This window comes from Petaurus breviceps, unplaced genomic scaffold (genome assembly GCF_028583685.1).
Source record: "Petaurus breviceps papuanus isolate PSGF00001 unplaced genomic scaffold, PetGlider_PUasm1.0 79, whole genome shotgun sequence".
Classification (NCBI taxonomy): Eukaryota; Metazoa; Chordata; class Mammalia; order Diprotodontia; family Petauridae; genus Petaurus; species Petaurus breviceps.
In genome coordinates, this window is record NW_027186523.1 from 18,861,665 (window position 1) to 18,875,633 (window position 13,969).

At 38.3% G+C, this 13,969-nt stretch overlaps 1 protein-coding gene across 1 annotated transcript in view; it reads left to right on the top strand.

Annotated features, from left to right (window-relative positions):
• The window catches only part of LOC138175863 (endosome/lysosome-associated apoptosis and autophagy regulator family member 2), a 212,235-nt gene that overhangs the window by 159,244 nt on the left and 39,022 nt on the right, over positions 1 to 13,969 (top strand). The window contains exons 13-15 of the mRNA XM_069106469.1: positions 2,605 to 2,742; positions 6,198 to 6,461; positions 11,760 to 11,933. Coding sequence (XP_068962570.1) covers positions 2,605 to 2,742; positions 6,198 to 6,461; positions 11,760 to 11,933 — 576 coding nt within the window. The remainder of the gene's footprint in view (positions 1 to 2,604; positions 2,743 to 6,197; positions 6,462 to 11,759; positions 11,934 to 13,969) is intronic.

Sequence of the window (13,969 nt, forward strand, 5' to 3'; positions counted from 1 at the left end):
ATCCATCCATCCATCCATCCATCCATCCATCCATCCATCCATCCATCCATCTCTGTCTGTCTATCTATCTTTCTATACTGTAAGATAGAAAAGATCTTGTATTTAGACTTTTATAGCCATGATGCTCTCCATAGATTTAATATGTTACTATTTGTTGTAAGTGGAAGTTTTGGTCTTCCATCAGATAGCAATTACTGCCCAACTACATTCACTTCTTCCTTTCTAAGTCATTCCAACTAGGTGCCCATCTCAGTAACAAAGGTATACAGAAACAGAGCATCTAGGAGGAGGAGAGAGAAGAGTGGTGATAGCTGTATATACCAAAGGTTGCCTTCTAGATGTAGAAAGGGCACTGGTGCTGGAGGCAGAGGACCTTTGCTCAAATTCTGCCTTTGACATTTACTATGAGTCCTTGGGAAGGAATGGAAAGAAAATAAGCATTTAATTAGCACCTACTGTATGTCAGGTACTGTACTAAGTACTTTATAGATATTATCTCACTTTTTATCTTTGCAACAACCCTGGGAGGTGTTTATTATTATCTTACACTTTGCAGCTGAGGAAACTGAGGCAGACAGAGGTTAAGTGAATGTGCCCAGAGTCATACATCTAGTAAGTGTCTGAAACTGGGCTTGATTTCAGGTCTTCCTGACTCCAGGCCCAGCACTCTATCTGATGCTTTGGGAAAGTCACTTCAGTTTCCTCCTCTGTAAAATCAGGAGATTGGACTAGATGGTCTCTGAGGTCCCTTCCAACTCTAGATCTAGAATCAGTTGCTTTTACTAATTTCAGTGAAAGTGATCATTGTATAATATGTGTATGATATCACAATTTCAGTTAATTGGCATTGTAGAAAAATTGTGGAACATGTTGCAGATGGGATTTTATGCTTTCCAGAATGCCCCCAAATCTGTACTCCAAACCTGTCTGTCTAAAGTCTTCAGACAAAACATTCACAAGACTTTCAAAATTAAAATGTTCTCTTTTCCATATTACAACTTTCCCCATAGTGGTTTCACTATGTTGCAGATCAGCATAAGAAATTAAAGTGGACATTTTTGGGGAGTCTTGCAGAAGCCACAAAGGCCAGAAGACAACACAAAAAAGTTAAAAAATTCAGAAATGCGTGATATATACATGTATATATTATTATATAATGTCAGCATACTTTATCTTTTAATACCATAATAATTCAGACTTTTATTTTACAAAGGGAGGTCCAAAAATTATACACAGATTTTCCATATTGCAGGGATGCCACACGTCTGACCCCCAAAATGTAGAAAGAATAACTATATGTTAATCATTTCTATTAAGGGTCAGAAATCTGCAGCATTTGCCAAGTAGCAGGGAGAACAAAATTTGTGTTACATAGGGAGTGTAAGTTTCATTAACTGAATTACTTGAGTCTGTTTTCCTAAAAAATTCTAAAGCTTTTGTCTTTCAACCTATGTAAAATTTGGGTTAGAACTTCCCAACTCTAGTGTTTTTTTTTAAACTTAAAAAAAGTTTTCCTTCATCATACATAGAAATGACTGTGGGTTTTTAGGACTAAGCTAGCAAAATGTCTGTCAACTCCCAACAAGGTTGAAGAGCTTCCAGTATGGGCCTAGCAATGTCCTTAGTCTTTGGACTAACCTAGTTAAGTTTGGAAACCCTTATCACCAGGTGGGCCACTAGGTGATGAATTTTCCAGGCAGTAGAGCTCTTAAAGATTCTCCACCAAGTTATAGAAGAATTCTGATTTATTTCAATGGAGGGAAGAACCATACTGACGATAACATAGATTCTTGAAATATTTGTTGTAAACTAAACATTTTCTGCAGCTAGATGGTGCAATGAGCAGCATATTAGGCCTGGAGTCAGGAACTCATCTTGAGTTCAAATCTAGCCTCAGATTCTTACTAGTTGTGTGACTCTGGGCAAGGTACTTAACCCTGGGCAAGACACTTAACCTCGTTTGCCTCAGTTTCTTCATTTGTAAAATGAGCTGGAGAAGGAAATGAAAAACTACTCCAATATTTTTGCCAAGAAAAGCCTAATGAGGTCATGAAGAGTTGGACAAGATTGAACAACAGCAAATATTTTCTACTTTTCTAAAGCTTTGAGAGGCAACTTTAATGTAGCTAGTTCCCTGATTCCTAGGTCCTAAGGTTCATAGATGATCCTATACTTGGGTAGTCTTGGGAGAATTTAAGAGGCCTGGGACTTTATGAAGGTGGTACCTGTTCAGAGCATTTAACAGTACAACTCATTCACTAATCATGATGGTGTCCTGAGGTTTTAGTATAGTGCATGGAACACAGTGCCTAATAAATACATTTTTATTTATTCATTTATTTGTTCAAATGTTCATTCTTTCACCTACCTGTATATGTATAGGATGTTCCCAAAATCTTTTTTTCCAGTTTTCAGTTTTAATATCTTAGTTCAATTTTAAGCTTCAGTAGTTTGAAAATGCAATTGGGCTTACCCTGAATACACATAAATACATTTTCTGAATTCTGTTATCCCCACGTATATACATATCTTTATTTAATATAATGAATTTATATTAAGATCGAGCCGGTGTTGACTTAGATGTATTTTTCCAATGCATTTTAGGATATTAATAGAAAAAACACCAACGTGGTGGAGTCCTGGGGTGGAAACAAAGAAAAACAAGCTTACACCCACATCATTTTCAAGAATGCGACGTTCACATTTACGTGGGCCTTCCAGAGGACGAATCAGGGCCAAGATGTAAGTGCTAGCTACCTTTTCAGGACCAGCCTAGTGCTGTCTTTCTTGATCATTCAAGGTACCCAGAATAGTCTGTTTCACATTTAATTAACCTGGTAATGGCAGAGTGACAGGGAACAGAGGAATGAATTTGGAGTTAGAGGAGCTGGGTTCTAACACTATTCTGTCACTTGTACAGTTTTGGCAAATTAACTCTTTGAGCAGTTTTCTCATCTGTAAAGTGAAGGGGACTGGACTTGGTGACATCTGAGGTCCTTCTTAGCTCTAAATCTATAAAGCTATGTTCTTATGATCCAGAATACCATTGACTTCATATTCCACACTCTGGTTATGTAATAATTCACCAGATTTCTGGGGTAAACATGTTAGGAAAATACAAAGGGCTCAATAATGTAGTATTGTCTTTATAAATTTTTCTTCACATTCTGAGTTTTTTTCCCCTAGAAATAAATCCTCATTTTCCGCTATTTCCCAAGCTAATATCTTAAGGATTTTTAGGGTATTTCTTGAACTAACAGATGATGATAGATAGCATCAATTGGGGAATGATTGAAAACGTTATGGTACATGAATGTGATTGAATATTGTTATTCTATAAGAAATGAAGAAAGGATGGTTTAAGAGAAACCTGAGAAGAATGAACTGATTCAAAGTGAAGTGATCAGAAATAGGGGAAAAAACTTTATATAATAATAACAACAATACTGTAAAGACAAACAACTTTGAAAGACTTAGCAACTCTGATCAACGCAATGATTAACTGTAGTTCCAGAGGATTTAAGATGAAACATGCTAACCATCTCTAGATAGAGAGCTGATAGACTTAGAGTGCAGATTGAGGCTTATTATTATTTTTGGGCATGGCCAATGTGGGAATTTGCTTTGCTTTAATATACAAGTTTGTAACAGAGTTTGTTTCTCTTGCTTTTTCAATGAAAGGGTAGGGAAAGAAGTGGGAGAGAGAAAATTTAGATCTGAAAATAAAATAAAATTGAATTTATAAAAGAAAATTTAAAAACCTGGTGGAACCTTCAGTCTTATATGAAAGCTATTTGACTCTGCTCGATGATGTGTGTTATAGGATGAACTTTATAAACCTCTCCCAACTCTTCTATAGCTGGAGAACTGAGGCTCAGAGATGGTATTATTGGACCCAAATCATGGAGCTAATTAGTGACAGAATCAGTTTCAATTTATGTCTTTTGATTTCTAGTCCAGTGTTATATCCACTAGATCATAGTGCTTCATGCTATCTCAATAAATGTTGTAGCTTGGTATAGTGAATAGAATGCTGGAATTGGTTAGGAGGACTTCAATTGATACCTCTTCTCCTCCTCTTCCTCCTCCCCCCCTCCTCCTTGTTTTTTTTTTGCTTTTTGGAGGGGCAATTGGGGTTAAGTGACTTGCCCATGGTCCCATGGCCAGTTTTTTGTGTTGTGTCTGAGGCCAGATTTGAACTCAGGTCCTCCTGACTCCAGGGCTCGTGCTCTATCCACAGCACCACCTAGCTGCCCTGAAGAGGTCTAAGTGAATTATTATTTTTAATTTTTAAATTTTTTAATTGATTTTTTGTTGATACCTCTTCTGACTCTCACTAACTCTGTGGCAATAATTAAGTCTCAAAAACTGGCTGGATCTCAATTTTCTTATCTATAAAACGAGGGTAAGAACGTCTAAAGTACCTTCTCCATAAGTTCATTGTGAGATCAAGTAAAATGTTGGCTGTTAAAACCCATGGCAAACCTTAAAGCCAGCTACTTAGGGTTGTAATATATATTTATTTCTAAAACATACTTGTGATTTTATTGACATAGAGAACTCTCAGGAAGAAACTTTTCCTACTGATGCAGATTGACACCTTCACTCAAAGGACTTGAATTTAGGTCTTCATGACTTCTAGGTCAACTTGTTTTCCCCTATGCTATGCCTGTATTATTTGTCATTAAACATGCAATCTTTCTGCACCAAATGTTGTGCTAGGCCCTATGTAAAGTACAGGAGATTTTTTTAATTTTTCAAATGCTTTATTAACTTCTGATTTACATCATTCATTTCTGCCAGATTTTGAGTTACAAATTTTCTCCCCATTTTTCCCCTACCCACTGCCCCAAAATAGCCGTCCCACAGGATATCCTCTCCTCCAATCTGCTCTCTCCCATATTTTCTCCCATACCACTTTCGACTTTTCCAGTAGGGCATGGTGGATCTCTATGCCCCAGTGCCTGTATATCTTATTTCCCAATTACATGTAAAATAGTATTAATAATAGCATATATATATATATATATTTAAACATTTGATTTTAAAACTTTGAATTCCAGATTCATTCCCTTCCTCCCTTGTCACCCACCCTTACTGGGAAGATAAGCAGTTCAGTATAGGTTGTACATGTGTAGCTAATGTAAAACATTAGAGGAAATTTTTTTTTTCCTAAAGGAAAGCAAACAAATGACAAAGAACAGCCCATTCTTGGCCTTCAAGGAGTTATTAGAGAGAACATGTAGATACAGTACATGCACACATGCATATATATATGTGTGTGTGTGTATACACACACACACACACACACACACACACATATATATGATCTGTTCCAATATTAAAATCTCTTTTGGTTCTGAGGTCTATACATATACTCAAGTTCATTCACATTAGGCTGGTCCAATGGCAGGAAGGGAGAGGAATATGTATTTGTATGACATTTCCTATGTGTTTAGCACTTTTTATAAATATTATCGTATTTTATCTTCACAACAACCCTGTGAGGTAAGTGTTCTTTTTTTCCTCATTTTGTAATTGAAAAAATTAATTTTACCATTGGATAAAGTGAGGCAAACAGATTAAGTGACTTTCCCAGAGTCACATAGCTGGGATTTGAGGCCAAATTTGAACTCAACTATTCCTGACTCTGGGCAGCTAGGTGGTATAGAGTGCTAGACCTGCAGTCAGGAAGACTCATTTTCCTGAGTTAAATCTGCTCAAATCTGGGCCTGGAATCAGGAAAACTCAAATTCCTGAGTTCAAATCTGTCCACTTAACCCTGTCAATTTCCTCATCTGTAAAATGAGCTGGAGAAGTAAATGGCAAAACTACTCCAAGTATCTTTGCCAAGAAAACCCCCAAAATGGGGCCACAAAGAGTTGCACGTAACCGAAATGACTCAGTACAATAACTTCCTGACTGTAGCCTCAATGCTCTATTTACTGCACCATCATCTATCCACAGAAATTAAGCTCCAGGGAATCCATTCACTTGGATCCGGAGCTATTAGAGCACTGTGATTATTCTTCAAAAGCATGAAAAGGAGAAACACCCTTCAGTGGCTAGTTATCTTGCCCTGGAACATTGGCATTGTGATTCTGGTGTTCTTTTGCTAATGTCCTTCTGAAACAGGTAATTAGGCAGCATGTTCTTACCCTTAAGAAAGGAGTCATTATTCTCTGTTCTCCTTCCAGAGTAGACGGTTTATCAATGACATGGTGAAGATTTATTCTATCACAACTACAAATGCGGTCGATGGAGTGGCATCATCTTGCCGGGCCTGTGCCCTGGGATCTCAGCAGTCAGGCTCTTCGTGTGTGCCCTGCCCACCTGGGCACTACATTGAGAAAGAGACCAACCAGTGCAAAGAATGTCCACCTGATACCTACCTGTCCATACATCAGGTCTATGGCAAGGAGGCTTGTATTCCATGTGGGCCAGGAAGCAAAAGTGCACAGGTGATCTCACTCTCCTCAGGACCTGGGGCATCTCTCTCCCTTCTCTGTCTGCTGAGTTGCTGTCCATTCTTCAACACTCAAGTCAAATGACACTTCATCTTCCCCAATTCCTGTGGCTGGCAAAATCTTTATTTTTCTGACCTTACCTAGAAGTTTGTAATATTCTCTTATGCCTCATGTGATGGGAGAGACAGAGAAACAGAGAGAGGGAGGGAAGGAGAGAGAGAGAAGGGGGGAGACAGAGAGAAAAAGAGAGAGTAACATACAGATGGGCAGCCTGTATTGGCATGTTTCTCCTTTCCCCAACCCAGAATATGAAAACAAAGAAATTAGAGCTTCTACAGAGAATTGATTGATTGATTTAGAGACAACATGACACAGTAGAATACTGGAGTTAGATTTGGAAAGAACTGGGTTTAAATCCTTTCCCTTACACTTACTAGCTGTGTGATCTTAGGCAAGTCATTTACCTTCTCTGAGCCTTTGGGCTCCACATCTGTAAACTGGGAATAATGGTACTAGGGGTGGGAAACCTGTGGCCTTGAGGCCACATGTGACCCTCTAGGTCCTCAAGTAAAGTTCTTTGACTGAATGGAAACTCTAGGGAACAAATCCCCTTAATAAAAGGATTTGTTCTGTAAAACTTGGACTCAGTCGAAAGACTGCACTCAAGGACCCAGAAGCACACATAGGGCCGCAGGCTCCCCATCCCTGCTATATACCTGCCTCACAAGGTTGTGAGGCTCTGATGAGAATTCTGCTGCTACTGAGGTCTAGCATTTGCAGCACTTGGAGGTTTACAAAGTGCTTTACACATATTGTTTTATCCTTACAACAGCCTTGGGAGGCAGATGCTATCATTCCTAGCTTATAGAAGATGAAAAGGCAGAAGTCAAATGACTTTCCCAGAATCACATTGCTAGTAAGTGTGAGTCCATATTTGAACTAGAGTCTTCCTGATTGCAAGTCCAACACCCTAAATGCTGTGCCTGCTAGCTGTATTTCAATCATTTCTTAAACTTTTAAATGCTAAATAAATGCAAATTATTAAATATATTCAAGGGTATGGACAAAATCACAAAGGAAAAGGAGACATGGAGAGGTCGTAATCTGCACCATTGAAGGGTATACTTACATTGAGGAGATCACGATTCCATCTAAGCATAGATGGATTATGTTACCAAGCACTGTGTTTTATCTAAAGTTTGATTTTTCCTCTGGGCCTAATACAGTGCTCCACATATATTACATGCTTTACAGCTATTTGTCAATTGAATTAAATTCTATTTTGTATATTGCTAATATACTTTTATGTTAAATATCCCCTCAGTCCTATAAGTATCCACAAGAGATCTTATTTTTCACCAGGATGTAAGCAGATACTTTCAATTTTGTTGATGTTGTTCAGTCATTTTAGTTGTGTCCAACTCTTTTTGACCTCATTTGGAGATTCATATACATAGTTCAGAATGATCCCCCCAAAAGAAAATAGAAAAGTGAAAAAAATATTGTGTTTTCTTAATGCCAAAAGGCAAAATACAAAATCCCTAACATCTGGCTTTGTCCCTTTCTTCTCTACCTATGACCATCCCCTGATGACCCTCACAACTGAAGAGGATAAATTTGAGATTCTGGACATTTTCTTCATATGTTAGGGTCAACTTTATTGCCAAAGATACTGGACTGGTTTGCCATTTCCTTCTCCAGCTCATTTTACAGATGAGGAAACTGAGGCAAATAGGGTTAAGTGAGTTGCCAAGAGCCACACAGGTAATAAGTGTCTGAGCTCAGATTTGAACCAGGGAGATGAGTCTTGCTGACTCCAGGCCTAGCACTCTATTCACGTTACCACCTAGCTACCCTACCTTCAAAATTAAATTGTCCTTTTTACTTTGGGAGTGTAATAGCTTGATTGGAGGTGGTTAATATAATAGGCAGGCCACCTGCTCTGTCTTAGCTAGCCCCTCCCTTTGGGAGTGTAGGTAGTACCATTTTTTCCCCCCAATTTCTCTTCAGCTGACTGCTTTTGACTTTCCCTCAGTCAATGCCTCTACTCCATCAGGGACAGAGCAGCTTCCAAAAAGGATGATGGGAGGAGTATCTATCATGTATTCCTCTTATTCAACATCCTTTCAACCAGTACTGGCTATTTGATTCATTTTGCCTTATGGCAAAAGAAAAAAAATCTGAATTGAGCATTGCTTTGGGAAGTTTATAAAAATTGTCACTAAATCAACACTTATTGAGATTCTCTTGCATTTATTCAAAGTCTCATACAAAATCATGGCATTTTAGACTGAGGGATCAGTCTCTGATCTTTATGTCTGGCCCCTTTCCCTTTCCTTTCCTCTTCTTCCTCACACTTGTACAGGTGCTCTTGGTTCAGAGCTCGCTATAGACTTTATCGTCTATAGCCTTCCTAAATGGAAAGAAACATCCCTCTACCACATTTTCCAGAAACTCGTGAAACTATTCCCTGGAAACTTCCTTTGAATGCAGATTCCCACCTCTAAAAGCCCCTTTGAGTGGAAGGAAGAAAACAAGCAGGAGAAAATAAATTGTACCCTATATGAAGGAGACGTCCACAGACTCTTAAATTTGTCCTCTTGGATTGTCAGGGCCAACAGGGGATGGTCATAGATAGAGAAGCAAGGGACAAATTCAGATGTCAGGATTTTGTATTTTGCCTTTTGGCATAAAGCAAGCCCAACAATGTCTTCCTTTTAAACTTTTCTATTTACTTTTTGGGGGTCATTCTAAACTATGTAGATAAATCCCCAGTCTATTCATCTGGATCTAATTTTTCTCTAAAATGTTGGTTCTATATTGGTTACAACTTGCCTGATGGATAATGGCACCTGGATTTCCTGCAACATCCAAAACTCACCATGTCCTAAATAGAACTCTTTATTTCTTCCCCAAACTATCCTTCCTTCATCTTTCATGATTTCTACTGATGGCACTACCACCACCTTTCTATTCACTCAGGTTCACAACTTTAGAGCTATCTTAGTTTTTTCTTATTGCCATGGTCACTTACCAAGCCTTGTTGATTCCACAGTGTCTCTTCAATATGCCCCCTCTCTCCAAACATATAACCTCTATCCTGGTTCATGCTCTTATCATGGCCCTTGTTCATGCCCTTATCATGGCACATCTCTCTATGACAGTAGCCTCCTAATTGGTCTTCCTTCTCCCATTTGCTTTCATTTCCAATCTAACTTCCATACAGCTGCCAAGTTGATACCTTAAATGATAAGTGTGGCCCTCTTACCCACCATTCAAAGATCTTCAACAACTTGTTACCTCCAGTATAAATGGCAAACTTTTTGGTCACATTCTGGCTTCCACCTACCCTTTCAGTTCTCAGCAGAACATTCTCTCAACTCCATGCCTTTGCACATGTGGGATCCCATTCCTCCCATGCTTTTCCTCACCTCTGCCTCATAGAATCTCTAGCTTCTTTCAGAGGACACATAACAGCAATATGGCCTCTAACTCTTAGCTGTACACAAATTACTCAGGGAAGAAGGAGGAGTGAGTCCCCACAAAATCTTGAATGTTGAGCTGAAGCATCATGACCAGCTGACATGGTCATGGCTCCTGATTCTTGGAAAACCTCTGTGGTTGGGAAGGATTTTGAGAAGCATGGCATATTCTTCCTAGGACATAGCCCTTTCCTGCTATTCTCATCTGAAAAGGCAATGTTAGTTCAAGGTACTTGATTTCTTAGTTACAGTCATAGTTCTCTTCTCGCACAGTCATATCTTTATTCCTCTCATTTCCTCTATTTGGAAATGGAAGGGATGTAAAAATAAAAAATATAAATAAAGTATTTTTGAAGAATCAGACCTAAAATTCCATGACAGCTCAATATTTTGCTACAAACTGATCTTTAAAAGCATATATATATATATTTTAAGCAATTAGGGTTAAGTAACTTGCTCAAGGTTATACGGCCAGTTATTTCTGGGTGTGGTGCTGCTAAGTATCAGAGCCCGGATTTGATCCTAGGTCATCCCAACTCTGGGGCTGGTGTTCTTACTCACTGAGCCACCTGGCCACCCCTAAGCAACTGGGGTTAAGTAACTTGCTCAAGATTACATGGCCAGGTGTTTTTGGGTGGATGCTAAGTGTCTGAGCCCAGATTCGATCCCAGGTTATCCCAGCTCTGGAGCCGGTTCTCTTACTTTATGTGCTACCTGGTTGCCCCAATATATTTATTTTTTATGCTTGTTCTCCCCCCACCCCCATTTTCACTTCAGTAGTTAATAAATTGAGGTTCACGAGCTTGCTTTTCTTCTAAAACAATATTTCAATATAATTGATTTTCTTTGCAATACTATGTGTTTCATTTTATTCATTTAAAAACATTGTTATATTTTGGTAGTACATTCCTATAATCTCTGCTATACTGGGGAGCCTGAGGCTAGTGGATCTCTTTAATTCAGGAGTCCTGGATTTTGTGGAGTAAGCTAAGTGGGCTACAGCACTAAGTCTGACGTTAATAGAGTGAGACCCCAGGATTGGTGGGGAGGGAACCACCAACCTACATAAGCAGCAGTGAACAAACCCTGGTCAGGGAATGTGGAGTAAGTCGAAACTTCCATGCTGATCAGTAGTGGGATGGAGTAATTTCTAGCCTGGGTGAAGCAGGGAGACCCAATCTCCAAATATATACATACATGTACACATGCATGTGCACACATATATACATAACACACGCACACATGTAATACCCATACATATATGCATAACCCTACATAATACATATACAATAATATGCATGTGCACATATATACAATATTAATAGATATACATACATGCTACATGCAATGGGCTTATACTCATATTTATAATATACATTCAATACACAACATATACCTAACATGTATACATTGAAAAGGCCTCCATGGGCTTCACCAGACTGCCAAATGAGTTATGACACAGAAAAGGTTCAGATTTCCTGTCCCAGTCAAATGTAGCAAACTCCTGAAGAGCAGGAACTATCTAGTTTTTGTCTTGTTAGCCATGGTTCTTAACACAGTGCCTGGCTCATTGCAGGGGTGTAACAAGGGTATATTTGATTATGTCTAAGCCCATGTGGGGAAAAGAGCCAGAGATCAGGAATTCTGGGAAGAAGCAGATTTTCTTAGGCAGGTTTTCATATAGATCTTTAAGAGCTTGTTACAAAGTCTGTCGTTGAGTGGAATGAGCTTTCTGATGCTTTCCTTCTCACCCAGCAATGACTTCCCCTGTCTTATTGCTTTTGTATTTGTTTTTCATCTCTTACCAAAGGACCACACAGTTTGCTATAGTGACTGCTTCCTGTCCTACATGAAAGAAAACCAGAGTTTGCACTATGACTTTAGCAACCTCAGCAGTGTTGGCTCATTAATGAATGGCCCAAGCTTCACGTCCAAAGGAACCAAATACTTCCACTTCTTCAACATCAGCCTGTGTGGGCATGAGGTGAGCTCTGACTGTTGAGTGCGGTCTGTGCATATGTGTGGCAGGATGTTGGGGGTATGTATTGGACTAGCTTTTCAGCTTTAATTGAGTTGGTATTTTTATTGTCTTGACAAGGAAGCAAAAGGTTGCTTGAAAACTCTCAGGAAAATGTCAGGACTTGAGTTTAGTTTGCTCAGAGTCACATGTCACATTAGAGCTGCCTTATCTACTCTTTAATTAAGCCAAAATAAAAAAAGAAATCTGTCCAGGTATGGAAGCAATGGGTTCAGTGATAGGCATATTGTGCAGGAGAATTCCTTTAAACATTAAACAAAAACAAAAGTTATGTCAGTCTCATCGATGTCAATTATTTCTTAGGTAACCATGGTTAATGTTCCCTTCTTTATTCTGTTGATTTTATAGACTGTGATTTTAAGGTTAGTTAATAAAAAATTGGAAGCAGCTGACCTTTTAGAAGGACATTTTCCAAATCAAAATAGAGAAATATCATGGGATGATAACTGCAGTCATCAGGAAGAGATAGTACAGTAGAAAAACATTGGCCTTAGAGTCAGAGTTCAAATGGGTTCAAATCCTGAACTGGTCCTCCAAACATGTGAGTCTCTGGACAAATCACTTATCCTCCCTAAGCCTCAGTTTTCTACAAAATAAGGGTTGAAATAAATAGGTTCTGGGGTCCCATAAACCAATAGATTTTTGATCCTCTAATTTTGTGATTCCATTGTATTATAGTGATTCTGTTAAAGCATCAGAAATAAATCTGATTTTTAATTTTGGAGTTCAATTTGTACCAGAAAATTGGTTGTTATAGAATTTTAGATCTGATCTTTTAAAAAATTTACTGATATCTTTTGTTTTTTCTATTCCCTTTATTTCCAAATATATCCTTCCATCATTGCCTCCCCAGACAACCATCCCTTGTGATCATGATTAAAAAAGAAAAGGGGAGAGGAAGCATTTCAGTAAAACTAATCAACACATCAATTGGATTTGATAGTATATGCAATGTGAATTTATTTTCCTTCCTTCCTTCCTTCCTTCCTTCCTTCCTTCCTTCCTTCCTTCCAAGTTTGAGAGGAAGGGACTGGGAAATTAATGTACTCACTGATAGATTGTGCAAAGAATCTGGCTCTTATTTTTTTTTAATCTTTAAAAAATCTATTTATTTATTTTTAGTTTCCAGCATTAAGTTCCACAAGGTTTTGAGTTCCAAATTTTCTCCCCCTCCCTCCCCAAGATAATGTGCAATCTGATATAGGCTCTACATATATATTAAAATTAAACTTATTTTCACATTAGTCATGTTGCAAAGAAGAATTATAACCAATGGAATGAATCACAAGAAAGAAGAAACAAAACAAAAAAAGAGAGAGCGCAAATAGTATGCTTTGTTCTGCTTTCAGACTCTGTAATTCTTTCTCTTTGATGTGGATAGCATTTTCCATCATGAGCCTTTTGGAGCTGTCTTAAAACTTTAAATTGCTGAGAAGAGCCAAGTCTATCAAAGTTAGTCTTCATACAATGTGGCTGTAACTGTACAAAGTTCTCCTGGTTCTGCTCCCCTGTAAAGCCAATCATGAGCAGCTCTCCTGATGATTGCTGCTGTGAATAACTTTAAGGATCTAATCACATAGTATAGTGAACTCTCTATTTATTCAACAATAAACTAAAGCAAAACATTCAAGAAACTAAAGCACAACATTCACAATAATATAACATAGCAACTTATTACTAAGGTGGCCAAATAGTCTTAAACAAAACATATCATTCAGTAAGTCACAATCTCCTCAATCAATATAGAGTACCCAAGTAGAGTCTTCTTTCTTTCTTTTTACTTATTTTTTATTTTTTAAAGCAATTTTTTAAAATGGGTTAAGTAACTTGCTCAAGGTTACATGGCCTGTTATTTCTGGGTGTAGTGCTAAGTATCTGAGCCCAGATTTGATCCCCAGGTCATCCCGACACTAGAGCTGGTGCTCTTACTCGCTGAGCCACCTGGCTGCCTCAAAACTTACTTTGGTTTTTTTTTTTTTTTT